Genomic DNA, 26,414 nt, shown 5'->3' with positions numbered 1-26,414 from the left:
ACGAATGTTGCACCCTTTTTGTCACACATAACTGGTATATGAAAGGTCGCATGAGAGGTGCAACATTTTTGTTGTAGTGGAGATTGAATACGAATGTTGCACCCTTCGGCTACTGTTTGTTCGTTTCGTCTCCCATCTCTTCGTTTCACCTCTTGTCACCGTCAGTTCGCCTCCTCCTCATGTGCCTATAAAAGAGAGGCCGCTCCACTCCAGAGAGACGCACCTGAACAACATCTGCCTCATGTCACCAAGTTGCAAGCAGTGAGCTACTGCTAGGTTCTTCCCCATCCCTGCTAGCGGTGTGCACCGCATGTCAGGACAGTAGGCCTCCGAAAGCCCACCACTTCTATTCCTATATGGGAGAAGGATGATAAAGTTTTTGGGGAGCGCTCTGCGCGACTACAGAACTCTTCATCATGGACATCAAGGATCATTTTTCCAATGACGACTTCTTTCCCAACATTGACAACCTCTTTGACAATATGGGTGACACCATCAACACCAACGTGAATGGTCACTCTGTTGCATTCAAGATTATGGTAGGGTTTCTTGTCCTAGCTCTTGTTTTGGACATGTTCTGTTCAAATTGACAACTTCAGAAGCTATTCGCATACTCATTATTAGACTGCACGACTTGTTCTATCTCTGTCATTATAGTCATGTTTTATCTACTATTTCTATGGATTAAATCATTTTATAAATTGCTCATATTTTCAACAGCATCTGGGATCTAGACTGGCCCCACATACCAACACTAGTCTTTTTGGTGCGGTTCCTCGAATGGATGCCCAAAAGAAGGTGCATCTTGTTGATATAAGTAATCTGTCATTTCTATTAAGTTTGGATGTCACACAAATGAGCAAACGTTTCCGTTCGCTACAAAAACACTCCCAAGGAATGCTCAAAAATTGTGATGTTGTATAAGGAGTTGCCATGTGGTAAACTAAAAATTGCCATGCTCAAGATTTGCCATGCTGGCTGAATGAAATCGTCATGCTACATCAACAGAAAAGGATGAGAATTGCCATGCTCTAAAAACAAAAATCATCATTCACGAATGTGTTCGCTCAGATTGACATCCTGAGCAAACCAATTATGGCATCATCTCATAATTCTCTCAAAGGATGTGTTTGCAGCAATCACTTTAGGATTCGTGCGCGGGACCTGACCTGCATGAGGTCGTTTGCTCGGAATCCTTAAAAATCTGATGCCAGCCTTTTAACATTCAGGTAAAAGAAAGATAGCAGCAACAGAAAACTGCTTGGCAAATGCATCAAGTACAAATGGGCAGAAAAATTGTATGATGCCTACCAAAATAGTGAAAGTTAACATCATGTCATTTCAACATAAACTAACATTTAAACAGAATGCAAACCCAGAAGCAACCATGTAATACTGGTCTCAGGCTTCCCTTCAAGCTCCATAAAAGATTCAGAGGTTGGGGCGTGTAGCATCATCCTTTTAACTTTTTATAGTTAGACAATTCTCGAGCGACCGTCCTATGTCATGCTGAGGCTGGAAGAGGGATGCTAGTTAATATAAGAACAATGTATTGACTGTTTAGGAAAATTAAGTGCCATCATTCAAGATGAACTTATCTGCTTGCACTTGTATAATTTCTTCACTGAAACCTTCATTGATCACCTGCACGAGTAAAGGTGGGTTTAGATGTTTCCAAATTCAGTTCAGCATGTTCAATGAGCAAATAAATTTCAGAAAAGACACATCAACACTGCTAAGCATCAAAGTTTGCTCTGAAGCATCAAATCGGTATTATTTTTGACGGGCGATAGTAGGTGCTCTACTTTTTCATTGAAGGACGAAGGGGGGATGCAACATGATATACAAAACTCAGCCAGACATGGCGTTTTGTTGGACATGGTGGTGTGTTATATACTGAATATGTTGGCTTAATTTTCTGGCATAATAAGTAGATTAGTGCACTTGGCGTTTTGTTGGACATGTATTAGGCGGAAATATGAACATATGTCACTGTTAAAGGACTTCTCTACCATATTTATCTATGGTCTGTATTGATTGCTCATGGTCACTTCTGTGCTATCTAAATATCCTCAAAATTAAAATATTTGCAAGATGGCTTTGCATACGCCAAGTGCACATTGTATTAGTATTGTACTCCCTCCGTCCGGAATTACTTGTCGCATAAATGGATGAATGGATGAAAATGAATGTATCTAGAATTAAAATACATCTAAATACATTCATTTCTCCAACAAGTATTTCCGGACAGAGGGAGTATTGTATTATTGTATATAATACATAATAACTTACTTTGCTACATCATTACTTATAAGTCATCAAGTCAAGTTACTTAATAAAAATAATATAAAGTGCACCACATCTTTACATCACAATAAACTTAGTTCATTACATCATTACACCACGATTAACTTAGTTCACTGCATCATTACACCACGATATTTAACCCAGTCCACTACATCTACTTATCCATTGCATCACTGACTCGCGATATAACTTAGTTCAACTTAATTTATAAAGGCAGAGGATTACAGCCTAAAGTCCATCAAGGACCAGACGACCCTGACTCCAAACTTTACAGCACCACACGTAATGACCAATTCATCTGCACCAGTGTGGCGTGGTGTTAAATCAAAGGTTCATTGAGCACAAGCACCAGCAGCCTTATTATTCATCTGAAACACCAGCCTTAGTAATGACACCTCGCCGGAGTTTGATAACTCCACTTCGATCACTTGTCACCATGCCATCTGTCCTGCTATCTTGAATCACAATTGTTTGTTCAGTGGCCAGATTGCGATCTTTATCTGATATGCTAACTATTATATTTCCTTTGAAACGGCCCTCAAGAAGCTTGATTTCAATGGTGCACTCAACTGCTTTGAGAACAGTTGCGAATCTCACTTCCGTAGTGCTGAGTCAACTCTCAAGGGTTTCCCTTCTAACCACGACATCTTCCTCTCTAGACAGTACTCGGCCATCAATACTTATTAGACCCTTGCTAAATGGCCTGTCTGGAAACACTCAATCTTCCCTGATTTTAAGATCTATCTGTAGATAGATGAAATCAACCAGCACTATACCTCGACCTGGGCCGGTTAAAATCAGCATTCCATCCTACAAAAAGAATTGCACGAGAGATTGGAGTATGCTCATCGAAACACTGCTTGAAATGAAGATTGAAAGCATGCCATAAAAGATGCCCCATTTATATGCAGATGACTATCTGGATCGGCAACCACCAGCACTAAGATGACTCTATTTAGATGTACATTAACAGTTGATATTCAAGGCATCTTCAAATAAAACGAAACCCGATTAGAACAAACTTAGAAGGAAGGATGTACCTCGTTGACACGCTGGCAATCATCTCTATTGCGGTGAAAGGGATAAATGCACTTGTAGTCAATGCTGTCTCTGGCAATGACACGGCCATAGACATTGACTGGGAAGCCTACATCTGAGGAGACTATGCTGATGGAGAGTATGTTTGCAGAGTCTTCTAACCCAAATTCTTCTTGGTGGATACCATCTTCAGTTGTTATCACTGGTTTCATAACAGCCCTCAAGGTGTAGAGCAGAGCATCTGAACAAAACACAGCGTGTCAGCTTCCATCAGTTCTGACTGTCCTGTGCTGTTTAAATAGTGATTCACAGAAAATCGATCAAGTGCTGATCATTTCTTGAATTATGGTCAGGAGAAGTTCTTGGTGCTCACTTTCTTAAATTATGATCCAGAAAATTGATAAACCTCTTGGTGCTCATTTTGAAGTCAAAACATAATTTCATCATATCAATGCGTTCAAGACAGCTGGTTAGACCACACCATCAGGAGTGTTACAACCAACGGTTTTTGCAGGTAGAGATGGCAATCATTCCCAAGTTCAGATTGAAGTAGCAAATCTTAGGACATACCAACCTTTATCCTCTCATCATGCTAAATCCATGTAGCCGAGCCAGAGATTCCAACATTGTCTGATGCACATCTCATCACCACTGACTTCACTGCAGTAGCATATAGAACAAAAAATTACCACAGTTTAGAAAAGACAAGATGGGTAGAAAAAGTACCTCCTGCGTCATGGTGCCTTGTAGATCATTTTTAAAGAAGATACTTAAATTTCTTATGTACCAGCCAATTTCCAGGAATTTAGATAACACAGGACGTTTATATTTCAGCCTAATGCATGTCTAACAAAACACAAGTGCACTAATCTGCTTCAGTTATACCAAAAAGTAGAAACAACAAACACGATATAATACTCCACCATAATACATAATAACTTGGTTCACTGCATCATCAGTTATTAATCCATTACATCACTTAATAACGGTATACCACTACATAATTACATGATCCATTACATCACTGACTCGCGATATAACTTTGTTCACTACATCATTGCATCACTTCATTACATCAGAACATAATCATAGGATTACAGCCTAAAGTCCATCAAGGACCAGAAACCCTGAATCCAAACTTCCCAGCACCACACTTAATTTCCACTTTATCTGAACCAATGCGGCGTGGAGTTAAATCAAAGGTACGTTAAGCACAGACACCAGCAGCCTTATTATTCATGTGAAACACCAGCATTCTTTCTAGACAGATAGTCATGAAACTTCGCCGGAGTTTGATAACTCCACACTTGATCACACCTGTCACCATGCCATCTGTCTTGCTATCATGAATCACAATCATATGTTCAGTGTCCAGATTGTGAGCTTTATCTGAGATGCCAACTATTATATTTCCTTTCAAACGGCCCTCAAGAAGCTTCATTACAATGGTGCAGTTAACTGCGTTCAGAACAGTTGTGAACCTCACTTCCTACTGCTGAGCCAGCTTTCAAGGATTTCCCTTCTAACCACCACATCTTCCTCTCTAGACAGTACTCAGTGTTAGGAGCTAGGGTTCTGCCAGTTCTAGGGCAGAGATTGTAGGGGAAGGATGGAGGAGGACGAGGGCGAGGGCGCGGCGGTCGGCGGCTGGGCGCCGTCCTTGCGCGGTGTAGACGGCGGCGGCTGTGGCAGGAAGGAGATGGCGCAGGGGAGGAGGAGGCTAGGGTTAGGTCTCCCGGCTCCCTAAGGAAGCCGAGCAATTTTGATTGCTTCTTGCTTGATTAGATTGATACATCTCCTCTCCTTATATAGAGAGGTTTACTTGACTCCCAAGCCCCTAATAACGATAATTGGGCTAAGCCCCTAATAACGATAAGATAGACTAGGCCACAACTAACTGGGCTAAGCCCCTAACATGCCGGTCATAACATTTCTCCCCGCCTGCACAAACAGCTCGTCCTCGAGCTGAAAGGCGGGAAAGCGCTTGCAGAACTCCTTGAGGTGATCAACCGTCGCCAAATACCTCCGCGGCAGCTGGGGCGGGCAGGTCGCCGAGCCCGGCTGTGGCGGCGTCCTCCTCAATGTAGTCCGCAGCCTCCAGGTAGAAGAGTCACGGACAGACGTGGTCGGGCGCGTAGGGCTCGTCACAGTTGAAGCACAACCCTTGGCGGCGACGCTCAAGTTGCTCGGCCGGTGTGAGCCGGCGGAACGGCCGCGCCGCGGTCGCGGCAAGAGGTGCCGCGGAAGCCTAAGCAGGACGACCCTATGCTGGAACGTCCGGTCAGGGTGGCGACCCAGTGGCCCGGGGCGGTGACGCCTGCTGGATGGCCACTGCGCAGCGCTCGAACGCGCGGGCGTAGTACATGGCCGTCTGGAGGTCCTGGAGTCCCCGCAGCTCCATGTCCACATGGATATGATCCGACAGACCGCCGACGAAGAGCTCAGCCCGCTGGCGAGCCGTCATGCCGGGCGCGTGGCACACCAGGGCCTGAAAGCGGTCGGTGAAGTCCTGCACCGTAGAGATGAAGGGAAGATAGCCCAACTCCGCCTGCCGGCTCCCACGTATCGGCGGCCCGAAGCGAAGGAGGCAGAGCTCGAGAAAACGCTCCCATGGAGGCATGCCGCCCTCGTCCTGCTCGAGAGCGTAATACCAAGTCTGTGCGGCGCCTCAGAGGTGATATGAAGCAAGCCAGGTGCGGTCCGACGCGAGCGTACGTTGCCCCCGAAAGAACTGGTCACACTGATTAAGCCAGTTGAGGGGGTCCTCGGTGCCGTTGTAGGTGGCGAAGGTGATCTTGGCGAAGCGCGGCGCCGTCTGGGTATGACCGCCATGGGGGTACGGCGTCGTCTCGGTATGACCGCCGTGAGGGTATGGCTCAGCGGTGCGGAGCAGCGGCGCTGGGTCGGTGATCACAGGGGTTCCCCCCGTGGAACTGCGTCGCGTCAAGGCCAACGTAGGGACCCGTGGAACTGGAGGACCCGCCGTACTGCGCCTGCTGTGACAGCACATGCGGCGGTCCCGAGGCCATCGTGTAGACCAGCTGAGACGACGACTCGGTCAACCAAGCCGGTAGCGGGGACGGCGAGGACGGGAAACGGACTTGGTGGAGCGGAACTCCCGCCGGCGCGGTCGATGCAGGGTCGAAGCTGACCAGCAGTGGCTACTGCGGTGTTGCGCCGGGCGCGGCGGGGGCCGCCAAGAGCGGCTACTGCCACTTCAGCCAGGGCTGGGCGATGGTGGCGAAGGATGGCAGCCGCAGCAGCTGCTGCAGTGGCCGAGTGAGCGCAGCGAAGGTCGCCGGGTGCGGCGCCTGCCACGGCGGCACAAAGGCGGCGATGGGCACTGGAGGCGCGTCGGAACCGGCGCCGGCCACTGCGGCCACAGCGGGGCGACGGCAGGCAGCGTCCCAGCGAACGTCGCGGAGGCCCCTAGATGCGGCGAGTACCACGGTAGGGCCGGCAGCCCGGTGGCGGCGGTTGGTGGCAGGGGCGGCGACGGCCCGTAGGTGCTGGTCAGGTACAGCCGGATTTCTTGGACGGCTGTGACGAGGTCGTTGAGGACCACGGTGATCTCCTCCGGGGTGTAGGCGGCGGCCGGTGGTGCAATGGAAGGCGCCGGCATCTGGACGGTGGCGGCGCCGGAGAATGCAACCAGCAGCACGGACGGGGAGGGCAGCGGCGGGGTGGAGATTGGCAGCAGCGCGGTGGTGCCGGTCAGCAGCGGAAGCGATGAAGTGGGCGGCTGCGGCGAAGACATGATCGGAACCGAGCTACCTGATACCAAGGTGTTAGGAGCTAGGGTTCTGGCGGTTCTAGGGCGGAGATTGTAGGGTAAGGATGGAGGAGGACGAGGGCGAGGGCGCAGCGGTCGGCGGCTGGGCACCGTCCTTGCGCGGTGGAGACGGCGGCGGCTATGGCAGGAAGGAGATGGCGCAGGGAGGAGGAGGCTAGGGTTAGGTCTCCCGGCTCCCTAAGGAAGCCGAGCAATTATGATTGCTTCTTGCTTGATTAGATTGATACATCTCCTCTCCTTATATAGAGAGGTTTACTTGACTCCCAAGCCCCTAATAACGATAATTGGGCTAAGCCCTTAATAACGATAAGATAGACTGTGCCACAACTAACTGGGCTAAGCCCCTAACATGTCGGTCATAACAACCCGGCCATCAATACTTAATAGACCCTTGCTGAATGGCCTATTTGGAAGCACTCCATCTTCCCTGATTTTAAGATCTATATCTAGATAGATGAAATCAACCAGCACTAGACCTCGACTTGGGCCAGTGAAAATTATCATTCCATCCTATGAAAAGAATAACATGATAGATTAGAGTATACTCATCCAAACACTGCTGAAAATGAAGATTGAAAGCATGCCATAAAATCATCTCACAATTTGTTCAAGTTATTATCAGTTTTAACAAAATCAGTGATTCCTGTTAAGTGATATACATATATGAACCAAATCAAAATCAAATCCAAATAATTGAATGCAGATTCGCTGTTCACTGCTAGACAATTGTGTTTCGGCTCCTTTCCTACGTCCCTACCCCTCCATTAGCTTTTCACTTGGCGACTCAACATTTGTGTAGGAATATTTGAATCTTCTTGCAGCATGCACTTCTTTTGTTTTGAAATTTACATGGCGGATTATAATAGAAAACCTGTATAACAACAAAAAATCTCAAATATGTCTAAAATTAAGGGGTACTGCATGCATGAACAAAATGCTTCAGGTGCTGTACAGGCCACCAATAAAAGAACTCCACTATTCAAACACACACGTACAGAGTTTTTTATTTAAATTCAGCAACTTTTGAAGAACAAAAAAAATGGAACATAACGTAATATCCTCCCCTTAGCCTCCTCATTCGCGTTCCAAAGAAAATTTCTTCTCATTTTGTCCATTCTCTTTGTTGTCCATTTGCTTGGAGCAAAAACAGTGAGGAAATAAGTTGCAGTGGCCGTGAGGAAAGCATTAATCAATGTCAATCTCCCAGCTCTAGCCAGTAGCTTTGCTGTGATGGTCTATTCCATACTATTTCAGGTTTTCAGTTCATGCTCAACGTATTATAATTCTGATGTTCTATAACTCCCGATTTATTTACTGGCCCTGAAGATCCATGATCCCAGTCCATTTTATTTGAAGTTACCATCTTCAATTGTTACCAGTTCACTGGTTTCATAACAGCCCTCAAGGTGTGCAAGAACAAAAGACGGCATGAACCTTTGTTTTGTGCTGTTTAAATAATGATTCACAGAAAATTGATCAAGTGTTGATTATTTCTTAAATTATGGACAGGCGAAGCATGCCTCTTGGTGCTCATCAATGCGTTCAAAACAGCTAGTTAAGCCAAACCATCAAGAGTGTTACAACCAACGGTTTTTAGAGGTAGAGATGGCAATCATTCAGAAGTTCAGATTGAAGTGGCAAATATCACAACATACTGACCTTTATCCTCTCATTGTGCTAAATCCTTGTAGCCAAGTCAGCAATTCCAACATTTTCCAGTGCCCTAAGTAAAATAAACAAATGGCCTAGGTAATCATCACAGATGTCGTCAATTAGCATATCCACATATGCATATGTAGAGGCATTGCCAGAAGCACAGAACCAAACACAGTTTATAAAAGAGAACATGGGTAAAAAAAGAAGTACCTTTGGCGGCATGGGGTCTTGAAGATCGTTTCTTTTGTAAAGATCCCCAAATTTCTTATGTTCCAGCAAATTTTGTATTAGCTTGAACAGGCAACATGGATCAGAAAATGAAGCCATTTTCTCGTGAAGGACACTCCTTCCCAGCAAACATGTGGTTCAGATAACATGAAGATGTCTCCTGCCTTCCAAGTTGAACCCAGGTTGTGCTTCAGAAGTTAGTTCAGAATAACAGCAACCAAATGCAATGCAAAGCCATCTTCCAAATAATTAAATTTTCAGGACATTTAGATAACACAGACGTGACCATGAGCAATCAATACAAACCACAGATAAATATTGTAGAAAAGTCCCTAAACAGTGACAGATGTTCATATTAATGCCTAATAAATGTCTGACAAAACGCCAAGTGCATTAATCTGCTTTAATTATGCCAAAAAGCCAGCATATTATATAATAACTTAGTTCGCTACTCATTACTTATAATCCATCAAGTTATTTAATAACAATAATATAACTTAGTGCACCACATCATTACTTCACGATTAACTTAGTTCACTACATCACTGCATCACTCCATTACATCAGAACTATGTTTACCAAGACACAGGATTACAGCCTAAAGTCCATCAAGGACCAGACAACCCTGAATCTGAACTTCCCAGCACCACACGTAATTTTCTGTTCTTCTGCACCAGTGCGGCGTGGAGTGAAATCAAAGGTTCGTTCAGCACAAACACCAGCAGCCTCATTATTTATGTGAAACATCACCGTTCTTTCCAGACAGATAGTAATGACACTTCGCCGGAGTTTGATAACTCCACTTTCATCACTTGCAACCACGCCATCTGCTGTGCTATCATGAATCACAATCGTTTGTTCATTGTCCAGCTTGCGAGCTTTATCCGCGATGCCAACTGTTATATTTCCTTTAAAAAGCCCCTCAATGAGCTTGATTTTAAAGGTGCACTCGACTGCGTTCAGGACAGTTGTGAATCTCACTTCTGTAGTGCTGAGCCAGCTCTCAAGTGTTTCACTTCTAACCATGACATCTTTCTCTCTAGACAGTACTCGGCCATCAATACTTATTAGACCCTTGCTAAATGGCCTGTCTGGAGACACTCCTTCCCTGATTTTAAGATCTATCTCTAGATAGATGAAATCAACCAGCACTAGACCTCGACTTGGGCCAGTTAAAATCAGCATTCCATCCTATGAAAAGAATTGCACGTGAAATTAGAGTATGCTCATCCAAACACTGCTTGAAATGAGGATTGAAAGCATGCCATAAAAGCTACTCCATTTATATGCAGATGACTATGTGGATTGACAACCACCAGTACTAAGATGACTCCATTTGGATATCTATTAACAGTTGATACTAAATGCATCGTCGGATGAAACAAAACCTGATTGAAACGAACTTAGAAGCAAGGAGTGTACCTTGTTGACACGCTGGCAGTCATCTCTATTGCGGTGAAAGAGATAAATGCACTTGTAGTCAATGCTGTCTCTGGCAATGACACGGCCATAGACATCGACTGGGAAGCCTGCATCTGAGGAGACTATGCTGACGGAGAGGATGTTTGCAGAGTCTTCTAGCCCAAATTCATCTTGGTAGATACTATCGGTGTATCGCATCGGAGGGACAGACGCTGCAATGAATAAGCATAATAAATCTATCAGATTATTTCATCACAGTGAACAGCCCCAGTTTGCGTTTTTCCCGTTTATATCCCACTGAGTTAAACGATTTAATATTCTTATTTGACTTGCTGAGTTAACTTCCAGAGAAAGCTATCATCTCACCATATGAACCAAGTTAATTTCAATTTTAGCAAAATCAGTGATTCATATTGTTTAGTGATACATATGAATCAAAACTAAGTAAATGAATTGTGATTTGCTGGTAACTTCAAGAGAAAACTATCATCTCACCATCTGTAGAAAGTAAATTTCAGTTTTAGCCAGATCAGTGAGTTGCTGTTGTTAATTGATACTCCCTCCGTCCAGAATTACTTGTCATCAAAATGGATGAAAATGGATGTATCTAGAACTAAAATACATCTAGATACATCCATTTCAATGACGAGTATTTCCGGACAGAGGGAGTATTACATCTGAATCCAATCTAGTAAACGGATTGGGATTCACTGTTCACTGATATGCATCAATAATGAAGAGAACATGGCATGTCAGAGGATTCTCCTGATAGACAATTATACAGGTGAAACATCCTGCTGTAACGTAATTCAACTCCCATACATAACAGCCAGAAATTGAGGATGAAGATAGAGGCCACTTACACTCATCATCGATGTCGAAGACGGAGAAGTCTCTGAGAAAAAACCGGGTGTAGACCTTGCGCCCTGCCTTGGGGTCGTGCTCGATGATGGAGTCCATGACCGCATCGTGTGCCTCGCTTCTCCGTCGGTTCTCCTCCGTCTTCCGCGCCTTCTCCTCTTCCTCCCGCCGGCGCCTCTCCACCTCCTCCTCCGCCCAGGCATCCCAATCCTCGCTGTCATAGAAGAAAGGCTCGAATCCCTCCACCTCCTCCTCATCCCCCAACTCCTCTACAGACGCCATGATGAATGAATCCCTACTCACCGCCGCCTCCGAGGTCCGAGCAAATCGAGCAAACCCTAACAGCGCCGCTGTCGACTTCTTTCCTCTTTGTTGATTCTTATGCTGCTGGTGCTTTGGGCTGGTAAGGCCCAGGTGACTTATCAACGAGCCCGTTGCCAAGGCAAAGCAACATCTATATACATACTTAGCTTATTAAATACCACTCAAAAAAGTAAACTTAACTTATTAAATTTGTCTCAAAAACTAAACTTAACTTATTAAATTCTGCTTAAAAACCTATCTTATTAAATTCTCAACAAAATAAAAACTTAACTTATTAAAGAGTTTTCTTAACTGAACTTATTAAAGAGCTAACTTAAATAAAAGAGATGATTCTCAAAAACAAAAACAAAAAAAATAAGATTAACTTAAAGAGTTGATTCTAAAAAAAGTTAACTTACAGAGTCAAATCTAAAAAAACTTAACTTAAAGCGCTACCCCTCAAAAAAAAACTTAACTTTAAGAGTTTCTCACAAAAAAAGTTAACTTAAAGAGTGTGTCTCGAAAAAAAACTTAAAGAGTAAAATGCATAGCGGTCCTAATTCATTCACATAATTGTCACTGGGTCCAAATACTTTGAAAATGCACATTTGGATCATAACTCTTTTTAAGTCGTCCATCTCAGATTCTAATTATCTCTCATCACCATTGACTAGCGTGGCACTTTGACCGCAGCCACGCCGACTGTAAGGCCCAGGTGGGAGATCCCACGGCAACAATTGGGCATTTATACAATGTGGCCCTTGTAGAATTTCTTCTTTTCATTACCATGTCCCTAGGTCTCTCTCTCTCTCTGTGTCCTCTCTCTCACTCGCTCTCGCTCTCTCTCTCTCTCTCCGTGTCCTCTCTCTCGCTCTCTCGCTCTCTCTCGTTCTCTCTCTCACCATGGCCGCTCCATCACTATACCGGCCGCCTCAGCTGGCTCGTCTACTAGGAAGTGCCCCAGGAAGAAGGTTGCGCAAGCACCGCTTCCACTGGTGCAACCAACGGGGAGACTGTCGTTAGTCACATGCCATTGCTGCCGAATTCGGTCAACGGTTCATCTTGTGTCAAAATCAGACGCAAAATCCTAGGAGGGTTTTCTACAAGTACCCCAATCATCATCTAAGATTCCTTTTTTCCCGATTTTGATCTCTTTTCTGTGTGTTTTCTGACCTATGTGAATTTGTGTAACTGGCTGAACCAAATCTTTGCCAACACTACTACTTGGAAGATAGACCGGACAACTACGAGGATGTCTTCTTCAAAAATGGGCACACTGAGCATTGCTGATTCGGCTAGTGTCAATGCTAGTGAAGAAATAGAGTAGGAAGAAGACTATGAAGCAATAAAATGGAAAGCACTTTTGACATTAAATGAGCTTATTTTTCTCTATAGGAGTATTTTCAATGCATTTGTTGTATTGGTTGCAATAATGGTGCATGTAGTTTTTAAGAAGTGATGTAGTAGTAGGAAATGAGAATGAATAAAGTGACTGTTTGTTTTATGTATCCATTGTACATGACATGTATGTGCTAATGAAATTTAATCATACGTTATTGTATGTTCGAAAATGAATTTTGGCAACATTTTTTTCTGTTTGCCTATAATTTGGTAGCAGTTTGTTTTATTAGCATTGACCAGACAATTAACATTAACATAGAGAGTTAAAATTTGCACAAAATGAAACTTAAAAGTAGTCTTAGAGATAGAGTGGTGGGTTCAACATTACAAGGTACTCCCTCCTTCCATCTATATAGGGCCTAATGCGTTTTTTAAGACCGCCTTTGACTATTGACAAGATTAATAGTACATGACATGCACAATGTGAAAATTATATCATTGAAAGCTCCTTTCACACACGAATTTAATGATGTGCTTTGTGTAAGTTGCATGTCATATATTATTGCTCTAATATTTGGTCAAAGTTAGCCTCGAAAAACGCATTAGGCCCTATATAGATGGAAGGAGGGAGTATTAAACTTACAAAATTCATGCTCTCCAACATAAGGAACTAGCATTGCACTTTCATGGTTTCGTGTGAAACCTGCGACCACATCCGAGCATCAGGTTTCATTTCAAACCATCTTCTGTCCTAACTAGCAACATATCCAACTTTGCTTCTGTCCAAAATGTGCTACATTTGCATCTCACTTCTGTCACCCTCACTTCTTAACTTTGGGGGCTCTTTTCTCCTTTGTCTTTTTACTTTCTTCCTTCTCTTCAGACACAGTGTTGCGATAGTATGGTTTCTTGGAGGGGCAGGGAATCTCTGCAGTTTGCAATGGACCGACTTTTTGCTAGAGGAGCTGGCAATGCATACTAAGATTGCTGAGTAGCTATAGCCTGCAAACAAAACATGTAGTTAAAATGCAGTTAGTAATATAGGAACCATATCCAAATTGTAGTACAAGAAAATCACTCACTTAATCATGTAAAATCTCAATCACACTAGAGGGAGAAAGATCATAAGTAGATGCACTTCTGGCTGCTTGTGGGCATGTCTTTTTCTGCAAAACAAGCACAAATGTGAGAGCAATGCATTGCAATATTAGAAAATGAAGATGTTTAATAGAAATGCACTACTGGAATCAACTTCTTTGCCGTCTGCCATGGCGGACGTCCAAGGCATGGATGGCGGACGGCAAAATGTCTGGTCGAACGAGTGTCGGCAAAGGCCTTCTTTGTCGTTTGCTTCATAGAAGCGGACGACAATGGGTTGTGTCGTCCGTCATCGTAGCCAAGCTGACGACAAAGATTTTGGACGGTAGTGGGGTGGGGTAAGAGTCGTTAGGGGTTAACGGCGTGTTCTTTGTCGTCCGCCAGCAGACAGCAAAGAGGCCAAGCTCTTTGTCGTCCGCTGGCGGACGACAAAGAGCTCAGTTGGGCCAGCGATGAGAAGCTGCCACATGGCCAGCTATGCCGTCTGCCAGCGGACGACAAAGAGCTTTGAATCTTTGTCGTCCGCTGGCAGACGGCATAGCTGCCCTGTTTGCTTGTCCTATTTGGCCACTTTGCCGTCTGTTGGCGGACGGTAAAGTGACCAAATAGGCAGCCCAGTGTTCCCAGTTTGTACAGGAAGCCACCACGTGGCCTCTTTGCCGTCTACTAGCAGTCGACAAAGAGGCTATATATCCCCTTTTTTTAATCCATTTAATTTGGCAAACAACATATAACAGATATACATACATACATACAACTCCAACATATCCAACAACATATAACTCCAACATATCCAACACCATATAACAGCATGCCAACAACATATTTCATCAAATCCAACATATCCAACAACATAGTTCAACAAAGTCCAACATATCCATATATGTACATACATATCCAGAAACAAGTTTTCAACAACATATCCATATAGACATATATACATACCCAACAAGTTTTCATAAACAACAAGGAAGCAACAGAAGTACAGGACACTCCATCAATGCAAGCTTCCTCATCTAAAGCAAATCTGCAAATTGGGAAAGATGAAAGTTAGAACAAGAAAAGAAGAAGAAGACTAGCTAGAAGAAAAGGAAGAGGAGGAAAAGAAGAAGAAGAAGAAGAAGAAGAAGACTAGCTAGAAGAAAAGGAAGAGGAGGAAAAGAAGAAGTAGTAGTAGTAGTAGTAGTAGTAGTAGTAGAAGAAGAAGAAGAAGAAGAAGAAGAAGAAGAAGAAGATCTTCTTCTTTTCTTCCTCTTCCTTGATTTTCTTCATCTTATTATGTCATTTGTGGACTAAATAGGCTAAGGTAGGTAAAAATGCCATTTTTGGGCTAAGGTAGGTAAAAGTGCTAGTGTAGGTCAATTTAGAGCTAAGCTAGGTAAATAGGTCATTTTGGAGCTAGGTAAATAGGTCATGAATGAACTAGCTAAGATTAGTTTAGGTCATTATTGAACTATCGAAGGTAGTTATGCCATTTTTTAACTAACTAAAGCATATTTAGTTATTTTATAGAGATATCTAAGGTTATTATGTCATTTTAGAGCCAGTTATGTCATAAATGTACTATCCAAGGTAGTTATGCCATTTTTTAACTAACTAAAGCATATTTAGTTATTTTGTAGAGCTATGTAAGGTTATTATGTCATTTTAGAGCTAATTATGTCATAAATGTACTATCCAAGGTATTTATGCAATTTTTTAACTAACTAAGCATATTAAGTCATTTTGGAAGGGAAAAATGATAGCATGAAGAATGAAATTGCATGAATGATGTAGGAAACTACATACCCAGTGATCCCCGTACTCAAACAGGTTGGAGCTCCCTTGATGGTGTGGCACACCAACCATTTGGTCACGCTTATCCTTGGCCCTATGGTGTTCGACACGCCATTGGGGAGAGCACCACATATCCACCAACTCCTCCCAACAGTCCATCTTATCTGCACACCATCTCGGTGGCACCTAAGTTAGTCAAGAGAAATTTCAGCGCTACGCCTACGAATCAAATCAAGAAAACTAAGTTCAAGGCTTAAGAATAGATAATTACCTGCAAGTACTTCTCCTTATTCAGAAACTTGCCGCGACACTTCTTCTTACCCCTCCTAATACCCTTCAAGGCGTAGTAGTCTCGAATGGCCTGCACCCGAGCCTCGTGCCGTAAGTTCTGAAGTAGGCGCCTGCACTCGGCTTTGACAACCATAGACGCGGCCTCCTGTTCTCCATCTGAAACCCTGTAAAAGGTCTGCAATCAAACAAGACAACACTCATTAGTACAATCACTAGCTAGCACTAGTAGAAAAACCCCTATTAGTCCCGGTTGGTGAGGGCCTTTTGTCCCGGTTCTTGAACCGGGAGTAAAGGGTGGTTACTAATGCCCTAGACCTTTAGTCCCGGTTCTAACACGAATCGGGACAAATGGGCCTCCACGTGGCTGGTGCGCCGAGCCCAGGCAGGAGGGCCTTTGGTCCCGGTTGGTGGCACCAACCGGGACCAAAAGGCATCCACGCGTCAGCATTTCAGTGGCTGGGATTTTTGTTTTTTTTTTGAAAGGAGGGGGGTTGGGGGGTTTTGAGGGGTTAATTTAGGTGTTTCATATATTGTGTTAGCTAGCTAATTAATAGAGAGAAGTGTCCTCTGTTATGTCCGTGCTTGGTCGACGCTACGTACTGTACATAGAGAGCCCCTCGACACGCTAGCTAGTAAGAAAATGAAGGGAACCATTAAGTACAAAAGTTCGTCATGCATACCGAGAGAAGTGATCGATCGACCTCTCCTTCTCCGAGAGATTGGTCGAACAATAAGTTTTCGTATTATCTATCCGACGCTACTAGCTACATACATATACAATATGTAATCTCTTACAATCCCCTAGCATTTGAAATTAGCTTCCACATGGTATTCTCCGGCTTTATTGATGACGTGGTCAAGAAAGAATCCCGCCAATTCCTCTTGAATTGCTTTCATGCGATCTTCACTACTAGGAAAAGGCCTACTAATAACGCACTGGTTTTGCCTACTAATGGCGCACTACCGGTGCGCCATTAGTAGCACGCCACTAGAATTTTTTACTAATGGCGCACCACTGGTGCGCCATTAGTATCTGGTATACTAATGATGCACCAAACAGTGCGCCATTAGTATGTAACACCATGCGCCATTAGTATGCCTCCCGGGGGGCCATATGTAACCATGTGCTTTGTCATACTAATGGCGCACTCTGCCTTGATGCGCCATTAGTATCCTTTGGCATACTAATGGCGCACTCTGCCTTGATGCGCCATTAGTATGAATATTTGATTAGTTTTTTTGCTTTTCTGATTTTTGCATAGGTTACAAAATATATTATTGGACGGAATATAGACAGCAGCACACAGCAACAACAGATTCATCGAATACAATAGAAGATTAGTCTCCGAATACAGTTCATCATATCTCCGAATTCAAAAGACCGAACAAAGATGAAACATTACAAGTCTCAAGACCGCAAGTATCGAGTTTGCCTTCACATTACAAATCGATATCGATCATCTAAACTACCATCACATAAAAGAGAGCTGCGGTCATCACGATGAGCATCATCGTGATCAAACTGGTCTTCATCCGGTTCCTCCAACGCTCCCTCCTCTCTCCCGCTAGATAGCGGGCATATCTAGATTCGGCCTCCGCCCTAGTGGTGTACCGTTTGTAACTGTTACCGCTGAAACGGTGAACCTGTCTCCGACACTCCTCCCAGTCGTCGTAGACTCCGGGAACCTTACCCTTGTACACGACATCACGACATCTCTATGCACAAGCCAAACAACAGACAATAGACAATGCATAAGCAATATGTAAGTATGCAATAAAAGGATCGGAAGAGAAAAGCAAGACATTAATAGCATGATTCATGATCCTACTAATAAATAGCATCGATTACATCTAAGTTGAATGACTGTCCAAACCAAAGAGACATACGAATTCACTAAAGTTTAATTACAACATGAGCCAATCAATGTTTCAGAACTACACATCACTACTTTCGACTCGACTCATCGGATAGGAGCGTGGACGAAGCCGTCGTCTGTCGTGATGGTCATGAAATCGCGGTCGTTGTCACCCTGGATTTGTAGCGTTCCATCTATCTCATTGTTGGACGGTTGATATCTGAGGTAGAACTGCCCCGAGGTATGAAGGACATCTTGATGGATGATGTCTGCAAACTCCGACTGGATGCGAAAGAATTCTTGTCTGAGGTCCGCGTCCTGGGTTGCCGACAACCTCGTGGCCCAATCTTTGAGACTATCTGGTAGCAGAAGTTGATGATGGTCCCTTACGATCGCCCGCATGTGATGGAGGGCGTAGTAGGCATCCTTCTGACCGCCAGGCGACTGCTTGACGCAGCAGAAATTCGTATTGTGTGAGAAGGTGTGCTTGCCGTACTTACGAACTGCCCTGGTGAAGGTGCCTCCAGATTTGGTGTAGCCGGGGAGAACATCATCAAGAACTTTCTTGATATTTGTGTAGTCTATCTTGGAGTTACGGTTCGGGTCGAAATACGTGGCCATGGAATATCTCGGGCTTAAGAGGATGAGTGTGCAATGTGTGTCACTGCACAGAACACGGAATGTTAGAAAAAAAAGAACGATCGAAATCTAAGAAATCATATGTTACGGGGCGGTTAAGGGATGACTTACTCGGGAAAGTAAGCCACAAGGAAGTTATCCTTATCTGGGTTTGCCAGAATGACGCCTTCGAGGTGTGAACTCGCAACTTGGCGGTCCCCAGCACTGCTCAAGTGCTTGGCACGCATGTAGAAGGGGTCGACTATCACGATGTCCGGGGTCTTGTCTATAATGATCCGCATCTCCATACTCAGCGAAAATAGCCGAACGAAGGTGTAGTGCAGCGGATGAAGGTTAAACATAGCAAAGATGTCATCAAACCGCAGGACGATCGTACCCCCGATGTCGCCATCCACAAAGTCCTTGCCCTCTGGCACCTTGGCAATGAAAACCGGGTATGCCACATCATTCTCTCTGAGATGCCACTTCTCCAAAGAAAGAACACTATCGTGCAGACTCCGCATAGCACCGGTTGCAGCATTCAGCATATTTGGCGGTAGCATCGCCCTACCCGCCACATGCACCCTCCTCGAGATATCCTTAGGTGAAGGTGGCCCATCATGAGCACGGATCGAACTCGGTGCCGGCTGGCTCGCACCGGCGCCCTTGTTAGTCTTTCGCTTCCGTCCCTTCTTCTTGATCTCATGTAATGGGACCGAGTTCTGCTCACAGACCGCCTTCTTGAGTGTGTTGGGGCTGATAATATTTCGCACCTTAGCTATCTGAGGCTCGGTGAAGGCGGGAGCTGGAGGCGTGTCCTGAGAACTGAACGCTAGACGACGCCTGTTGCAATTGGATTTCTCCTTCGTACCAGCTAGATCGCGGTCGTCTTGGTTGGGTTCTTGAGAAAGAGGCCCGCAGAACTCGTCAGTGTACCCATGTTCGGCAAAGTACTTCTCAACTTTGGTAAATGTACCATCGTCATTGTCGTCGCCGTCCGGATCCTGTGCCATAGGGCTGTCCGGATCCTGTGCCATAGGGATGTCTGGCAAGTCCGGTAGCATTGCGGCGTTCTTGCCATGGCTTGGCGCCGGCACGACTGGCGGTCTTGTCTGTGGGGTGGTGTCCCCCGCCCCCGAACGAATCTGGCTCTTCGGCCAAAGTAGGGCCAGTTTACGCAGGCGCTGAGGGTCATCTCATCTTCTTCATCGGCCCCAGCGGGTCGAATCGGAGGTAACAGCTCGTCGCAGCCTGGCAGCACCCGAACCACTTCAACCCTATACATTGTGGGTGCCATCGGATTACCGTGGAACATGCGGTTGCCCGGTTGAACGATTCTGCCCTTGGCGACATCGACCAACTCGGCGCCCACGAAGTGCAGAAGAGTGCAAGGAACGTCGGCGGCGCCCTGCGAAAACATGTACAGGGCGTCAGGGATGCCCAGTCAAAGGCAAGGAGATGAAGTCATAGGCCGAGAGGCTTAGTTACCGTGATGCCGTCGAGCTCGGCTAATGTCGAGGCACCGCCAACGGCGGGCGTGCAACTGACGGAGGGGGCGCTTGCTGGCGAGGTGCCGGCCAGCGTACACCCGGGTGCATTAAGCTCCAATGCCCGTGCCGGCGCCGGAGACACGAATACCGCCGCCGCCGGAGACACCAACGGTGCTGCCGCCGGAGACACCAATGGCGCCGCCTGCGCGCTGTGCGAGTTGCTGGCCGTGAAGCTGGGGGATCGAGATCAAGTGTCCTCATGAATTCAAAAAGCGCCCATGAAATTTAAAAATATTCATGATATCAAAAAGTGCCCATGAAATACAATCGAGAAATGAAGACTACGATTTAAATACAATCGATCTTAGCTAGCTATCTGTTCACAATCTTCTTGCCCTTCTTTTTCGCAAATGGAGTTCTTCTGTGGAACGGACGTCCTTTAGGTAGGGTGGTCCTGCTTCTTCTTGTGGTGTGTGCTGCTACTTCATCGTCGTCGTCATGTTCGATCTTCGGGTCGCCGTACTTGTCGAAGTCTTGCTCATTGGCTACTCCATCCATTCCGATGATCTTCCTTTTGCCTCTCCTCACGACAACACGACTGGGCTTTGGCGGGCCGGTAATGAAGAAGCATTGGTCCACTTGGGAAGCCAGTACCCATGGCTCATTTTTCGCGGTGACGTTTGCGCCTGCGGTCTTGGATTTGGGTATAACCATGGTGGTGAAATACCGGTCTTCTTTTAGGACGCTCTTGGCCCATCTGACATGGAACATCGGGACCTTCTCTCCAGCGTAGCTCAGCTCCCAGATCTCCTCGATCCTTCCGTAGTATCTGTCCTTGTCGTTGCCGGTGTAGGATTCCATCGTTACCCCGGAGTTCTGATAACCATCGCTCTTCATGTCCTTGTTCTCGGTGTAGAATGTGTAGCCATTGATATCGTACGCCTCATAGGTCATCAGGTTGTGCTCGGCGCCCTGTGACAAGGCGAATATGAGTTGTTCTTCCGCGGAAGAATCCTCATGTAAAGGGCACGACAGAAGCTTCTGCTTGAACCAACACGTGAAACATGAGTTGTGCTCTTTGATTATATCTCCGTCCGTCCTCTGTTGGCCTCGGTCATTGTACATCTTCTCAATAAAGGTTTTGTGCTCTACCACCCAAGGATCGACCACGTCTATGTGTTGTAGCGAGACTAGGTTTGCTCTTTCAAAGTCGGCGAGTCGACCCTCGAAGTCGACATGCATTTCGCGGCGACCCTCACGTGACCCCATCCAGCGAGCCTGCCGAGGTGCCTATTGACGGGCAGACCAACGGGGTTCTCGATGCCTAGATAATTCGTGCAGTAGGAGATGCGCACTCTTCGGTCAGAAAGCCCCTGGCTATAGTTCCCTCTGGACGTGACATGTTTCGAATGTATCCTTTGATGACACCATTCGTCCTTTCGAACGACATCATGCTGTGCAGGAACGTCGGCCCGAGTTGGATGATATCCTCCACGATATGGACCAGCAGATGCACCATAACATCGAAGAATGCGGGCGGGAAGTACATCTCAAGCTCGCATAGTATCACCACGATCTCTTCCTGTAGCCTTCTGAGTTGCCTCACGCCAATGGACTTCCGAGAGATGACGTCGAAAAAGTTGCATAGGCCAAATAGCGTTTCACGGACGTGTGCGTCCATGATCCCACGAATTGCAACTGGAAGTATCTGCATCATCAGCACGTGACAGTCATGAGACTTCATCCCGCTGAACTTCTGCTTCGCTGGGTCTAGGTATCTGCTTATCTTCCCCGCGTAACCGTAAGGAAGTTTTACTCCTAGGAGGCAGGTGAAAAACTGCTTGATCTCCTCCTGACTTAGAGTGAAGCACGCGGGAGGGTAGTCATTTCCGGTCTTCTTGGCCTTTTTGCCTTTGCGATGACTTTCTGTGTCCTGCTTCGCCTCATCATCATCATCATCATCATCATTAGAATGAAGCTCCTGCCTGATGCCCATTGATTTCAAGTCTGCCCTTGCTTTCGGCCCATCTTTGGTCCTCTCTGGCATGTTGAGCAGGGTACCAAGCAGACTCTCGCACACGTTCTTCGTGATATGCATGACATCAAGGCTGTGAGGCACACGGTGGATCTTCTAGTACGACAAGTCCCAGAAAATAGACCTCGTTTTTCATACCTTCAGCAGCGGCTCTGGCGCCTTTCGCTTCTTTCCTGGCTCTGGCGCCTTTTGCTTCTTTCCTGGCAGTGGGCAGTCTTTCCAATTTTTCAACAGCTCGTCTATTTCCTCGCCGCTCCTCGTACACGGGCATTTTCGGGGTTCGGTTTCACCATCGAACAGATCCTTGCATTTCCTCCACGGGTCATCGTCGCGAAGCCACCTTCGATGTCCCATGAACACGGTTTTCGAAGACCCGGGATCTTTATCTAGCTGGCGATACATTGTGTCATCCATGCACCTTACGCATCCAGAAAATCCGTGGACTACCTGCCCCGCGAGATATCCGTAACCGAGATAGTCGTGCACCGTCGTGAGCAGTGCGGCTCTCATAGGGAAATATTCTTTCTCTGCGGCGTCCCACGTATTGGCTGACATTTTCCACAGCGTGTCTAGCTCCTCCTTCAGCAGCCCCAGATACAGATTGATGTCGTTCCCTGGTTGTTTCGGCCCTTCAATTAGCATACTCATGTGAATGTACTTCCTCTTCATGCACAACTAGGGGGGAAGGTTGTACATCCACACAAACACAGGCCAGGTGCTATGTGTGCTTCTCTGGCTGCCAAACGGATTGACTCCATCGGTGTTCGCGTCCAGCACGATGTTCCTTGGATCCTTCCCAAATTCTGGGTATTCGAAGTTCAACGCTTGCCACTGGCTCGCATCCTTAGGGTGACTCAGCATCTTGTCTTTTTTATTTATCTCCGGATCATTTCCGTCATCTTCCCGCTTCTTCTCCTCCCTATCCGCGTGCCAACGCATGAGCTTTGCTACCTTAGGGTCCATGAAATACCGCTGCAGACGAGGAGTGATCAAAAAGTACCAGACCGATTTTCGAGGAGCTTTCTTCCTCTTCTTGTATTGAGTGACGCCGCACACCGGACATATGGTAGACTCCGCGTGCTCGTCCCGATAAATGATGCAATTGTTCATGCACACATGGTATTTCACGTGCGGTAAATCCATAGGACACACGATTTTCTTCGCCTCCTCGAAACTTGTCGGGCACTTGTTCCCCTTGGGAAGATGTTCGTGCCAGAATGACATGTTCTCGTCGAAGCATGCGTCGGTCATTTTGTGTTTTACCTTCATCTCCAAAGCCATGAGCGTTACTTTCAGGCGGGTATCCTCGGGCCTGCATCCTTCATACAATGGAGTAACCGCGTCTATCTCAAGTTGATCCAGCTTGGCTTTCTCTCGGGCGGCAGCTCTTGCGTTATCCGTCTGCTTGCGAAGCAGCTCTTGAATATGAGGGTCCTGCACCCAGCCTCCATCGTCGTCTGCTCCGTCATCTTCATCTTCATGATCATGCCCTTCATCTTGATCTTCCTCATCATCATGTACGACATCTTCTACATGATGATTGTGTACATCATCACCGTCGTGATCATGTCCTGGAGATTCTTCATCTTCTCGCCCGCCCTCGCCGCGGTAGTTGTCTTGTTGCCCTTCCTCATTTCTTGCCCGGCCCCCATGGACGACTTCACAGTCATCTTCATCACCTTGCCACCGATAGCCATCCATGAAACCACGCAAGAGCAGATGGTCCAGCACCTGCCCGGAATCCGGGTCCGCGATAAGGCTCTTCAGCTTGCATCTTCGACACGGACATCTTATCTCCGTCTCGTTCTTTTGAAGCATCTCAGCCTTCGCGGAGCTCAAAAACCTATTCACGATGCCTTTGGTCATCGTGCGGACCATGGTCGCCTGCAGGGTAGAGCAAAACGATATTTTAGAACCAAGAAAAAATTTGGCATGACCTTCCCTAAAAATAGGACCAAAAAGAATGCATAGTGCCAAAATTCTCGCCGAAACGGAAATGAATCAACATTCCGGCAAAATATTGGCAACTATCGCATTTCAAATACCGGTACCTGCAAACACAAACATATATGCAACACCACAAACACAAGCAACACCACAAACATACATAGATCTAGCTAGGCCACAAAAAGTGCATGTGCACGTAGTTGGAGCAAGCTAAGGAGAAAAAAAGTATATCTACATCATGAAGATAGCTTTCCCTTTACTTACCTATCAAAAAAAGGTAATTTCACCACTTAATTTTGATGAATCTATGGTGGAAATGAGGTGAGGAGGAGGAGGCAGCCGAGACAAGCTTGGAGGAGGAGGTGGAGAGAATGAAGTGGGGAAAGTGAGTGGGTAGGTGGGCTGTCCAAAATATCTTGTTGGTCCCAGGTTACTAATGGCGCACCACCACAAAATGCGCCATTAGTAACCCTGGTTACTAATGGCGCACCTGCAGGGGGTGCGCCATTAGTACTTTTTGCAGAAAAGTAAAAAAACATATGTATACTAATGGCGCACTGTGGGAAAGTGCGCCATTAGTAGTTTAAACTAGTAATGATGGACTTTGAGACGGTGCGCCATTAGTAGGTTTGCAAAAAAGTAAATATATATATATATATATATATATATATATATATATAGGACAAATGTTTCCTACAAGCAGTGGTAGTTACCACCACTTGCGTTTTGTATGTTGTATGTAGTATTTATCGAAATCAAGAGTATGTACGTGTAGTATGTAGTATATAACAATGATTAGGTAGTATATATACAAATTTTTAGGTAGTATGTACCTTTTTTGAGTATGCTCTTTTTTACGTACAAATATGTACGTATTTCACAAATATAACAAAAACTATGGGCTCATATGCAATTTTTTCATGTAACTTGCTTTGAAATATCTTAGATATATTATATGAACATATTTAAAATAATAAAATAGTATATATAGTACCACATGGTAGTATATGAGATATGTGGGGTAACTACCACCGGGTGGTAGGATGGATTTTCCCTATATATATATATATATATATATACTAATGGCGCATTGTCTGGGTGGTGCGCCATTACTAGTTCTAACTAGTAATGGCGCACTTTGACATCATGCGCCATTAGAATGTATGGAAAAATGGAAAAAAATCAATACTAGTGGCGCACCGTGTGCTTGGTGCGTCATTAGTGTCTTCCACACTAATGGCGCACCCCCAACCGGTGCGCCATTAGTATATAGTAGTGGCGCACTGCTTACCTGGTGTGCCATTAGTATCAATCCTATCTATAGCCCTTTTCCTAGTAGTGCTTGTTCTAGGAGTTTATTCCGCATCTGCCATGTCTAATTTGAAGCAGGGGTTAATACATATATGAATGAAACTCAACAGAAATGATGGTGTAATAAAATGAAATTGTGAACATTATTGCTTACACACTTCATATTGTCTTTTAGAGTAGCCCCGCTTATTTTTCAAAGTCGCGTTGTAGATGAAATCGCACACGTAGTATCCAGAGAAATTATTCCCTTCTTCCTGCCACAAGCACTTTACGAGAAATAGAGGTCAATCAAACTGATAATCAAGCATTATAAATGGCATTGATGAAAGTATAGCTATAGAATCAACGGGAGATGCGCGCAACTAGCTAGCTAGTAGTACTTATTTTCGGGTATGTATATCGCAGCTCCTTCGGCAGTCCCGGAGATTCTGTGATGAACTGTTTCCAAACCCTGCAAGACAAAGAAAATAATTATTATTACTTGAGATATCAGGAAATGAACAAAAAGTTGCCGATATGGTGCGATAATGATCGATTGAACTTACTAGTTGAGCAATTTAGTCATATCCGCATAGGTTTCGGGATCTTTTCCTCTCGAGTCTAAGACGGTTACTACTCCCCGCTCAAGCTTAATCTCCAGAAGAACATAGTGGAAGCTGCGCACATATGCATAACTCATCAATTACATTACTATAACCTCGCTCGAGTAATAAGGGAAACCGAATATGCACACGACAGTAACACTCACTTGAAGTTATAAGGAAAGAGTATTAAATCTTTGTTTGGATTTTTGATCAACGATTGTAGCAAGTTGGCCTCGGCCTCTTCGGCGTGCTTTTTAACCTGAATTTCATCTATGATATTTGTGTTAATGAACCCAATATCATACATTTCTTGTTTTTTGCACTCGACGATCTTCAATCTGCATAATATAGTGAGGATAATTAATTATAAATACATGCAATGAAAGAGCCAAGCTATATATAGAGACTTAATGACAGAAATAGTACTTACAGACAGTAGCAAAAGACCGTTAATTTATC

General features: G+C 45.1%; 1 protein-coding gene across 2 annotated transcripts in view; it reads right to left on the bottom strand.

Moving 5' to 3' along the window:
• LOC123105807 (uncharacterized) overlaps window positions 1–11,644 on the bottom strand; it is a 75,831-nt gene extending 64,187 nt beyond the window's left edge. Inside the window, exons 1-3 of one of the 2 annotated variants that reach the window (XM_044527962.1) lie at window positions 11,308–11,644; window positions 10,445–10,656; window positions 9,451–10,213 (exon numbers count right to left, since the gene is read on the bottom strand). In XM_044527962.1, the coding sequence (XP_044383897.1) occupies window positions 9,614–10,213; window positions 10,445–10,656; window positions 11,308–11,587 (1,092 nt within the window). In that variant the 5' untranslated portion in view covers window positions 11,588–11,644 and the 3' untranslated portion in view covers window positions 9,451–9,613. Of the gene's footprint in view, window positions 1–9,450; window positions 10,214–10,444; window positions 10,657–11,307 lie in introns of those variants that run through there. The other variant, XM_044527965.1, reaches the window with a different exon arrangement.
• Between the last annotated feature and the right edge of the window lie 14,770 nt (window positions 11,645–26,414).

This window comes from Triticum aestivum, chromosome 1B, assembly GCF_018294505.1.
Source record: "Triticum aestivum cultivar Chinese Spring chromosome 1B, IWGSC CS RefSeq v2.1, whole genome shotgun sequence".
In the NCBI taxonomy this organism is placed as follows: Eukaryota; Viridiplantae; Streptophyta; class Magnoliopsida; order Poales; family Poaceae; genus Triticum; species Triticum aestivum.
The sequence above is the reverse complement of the archived record's forward strand: the minus strand, read 5'-3'. Positions and strand labels throughout refer to the sequence as shown.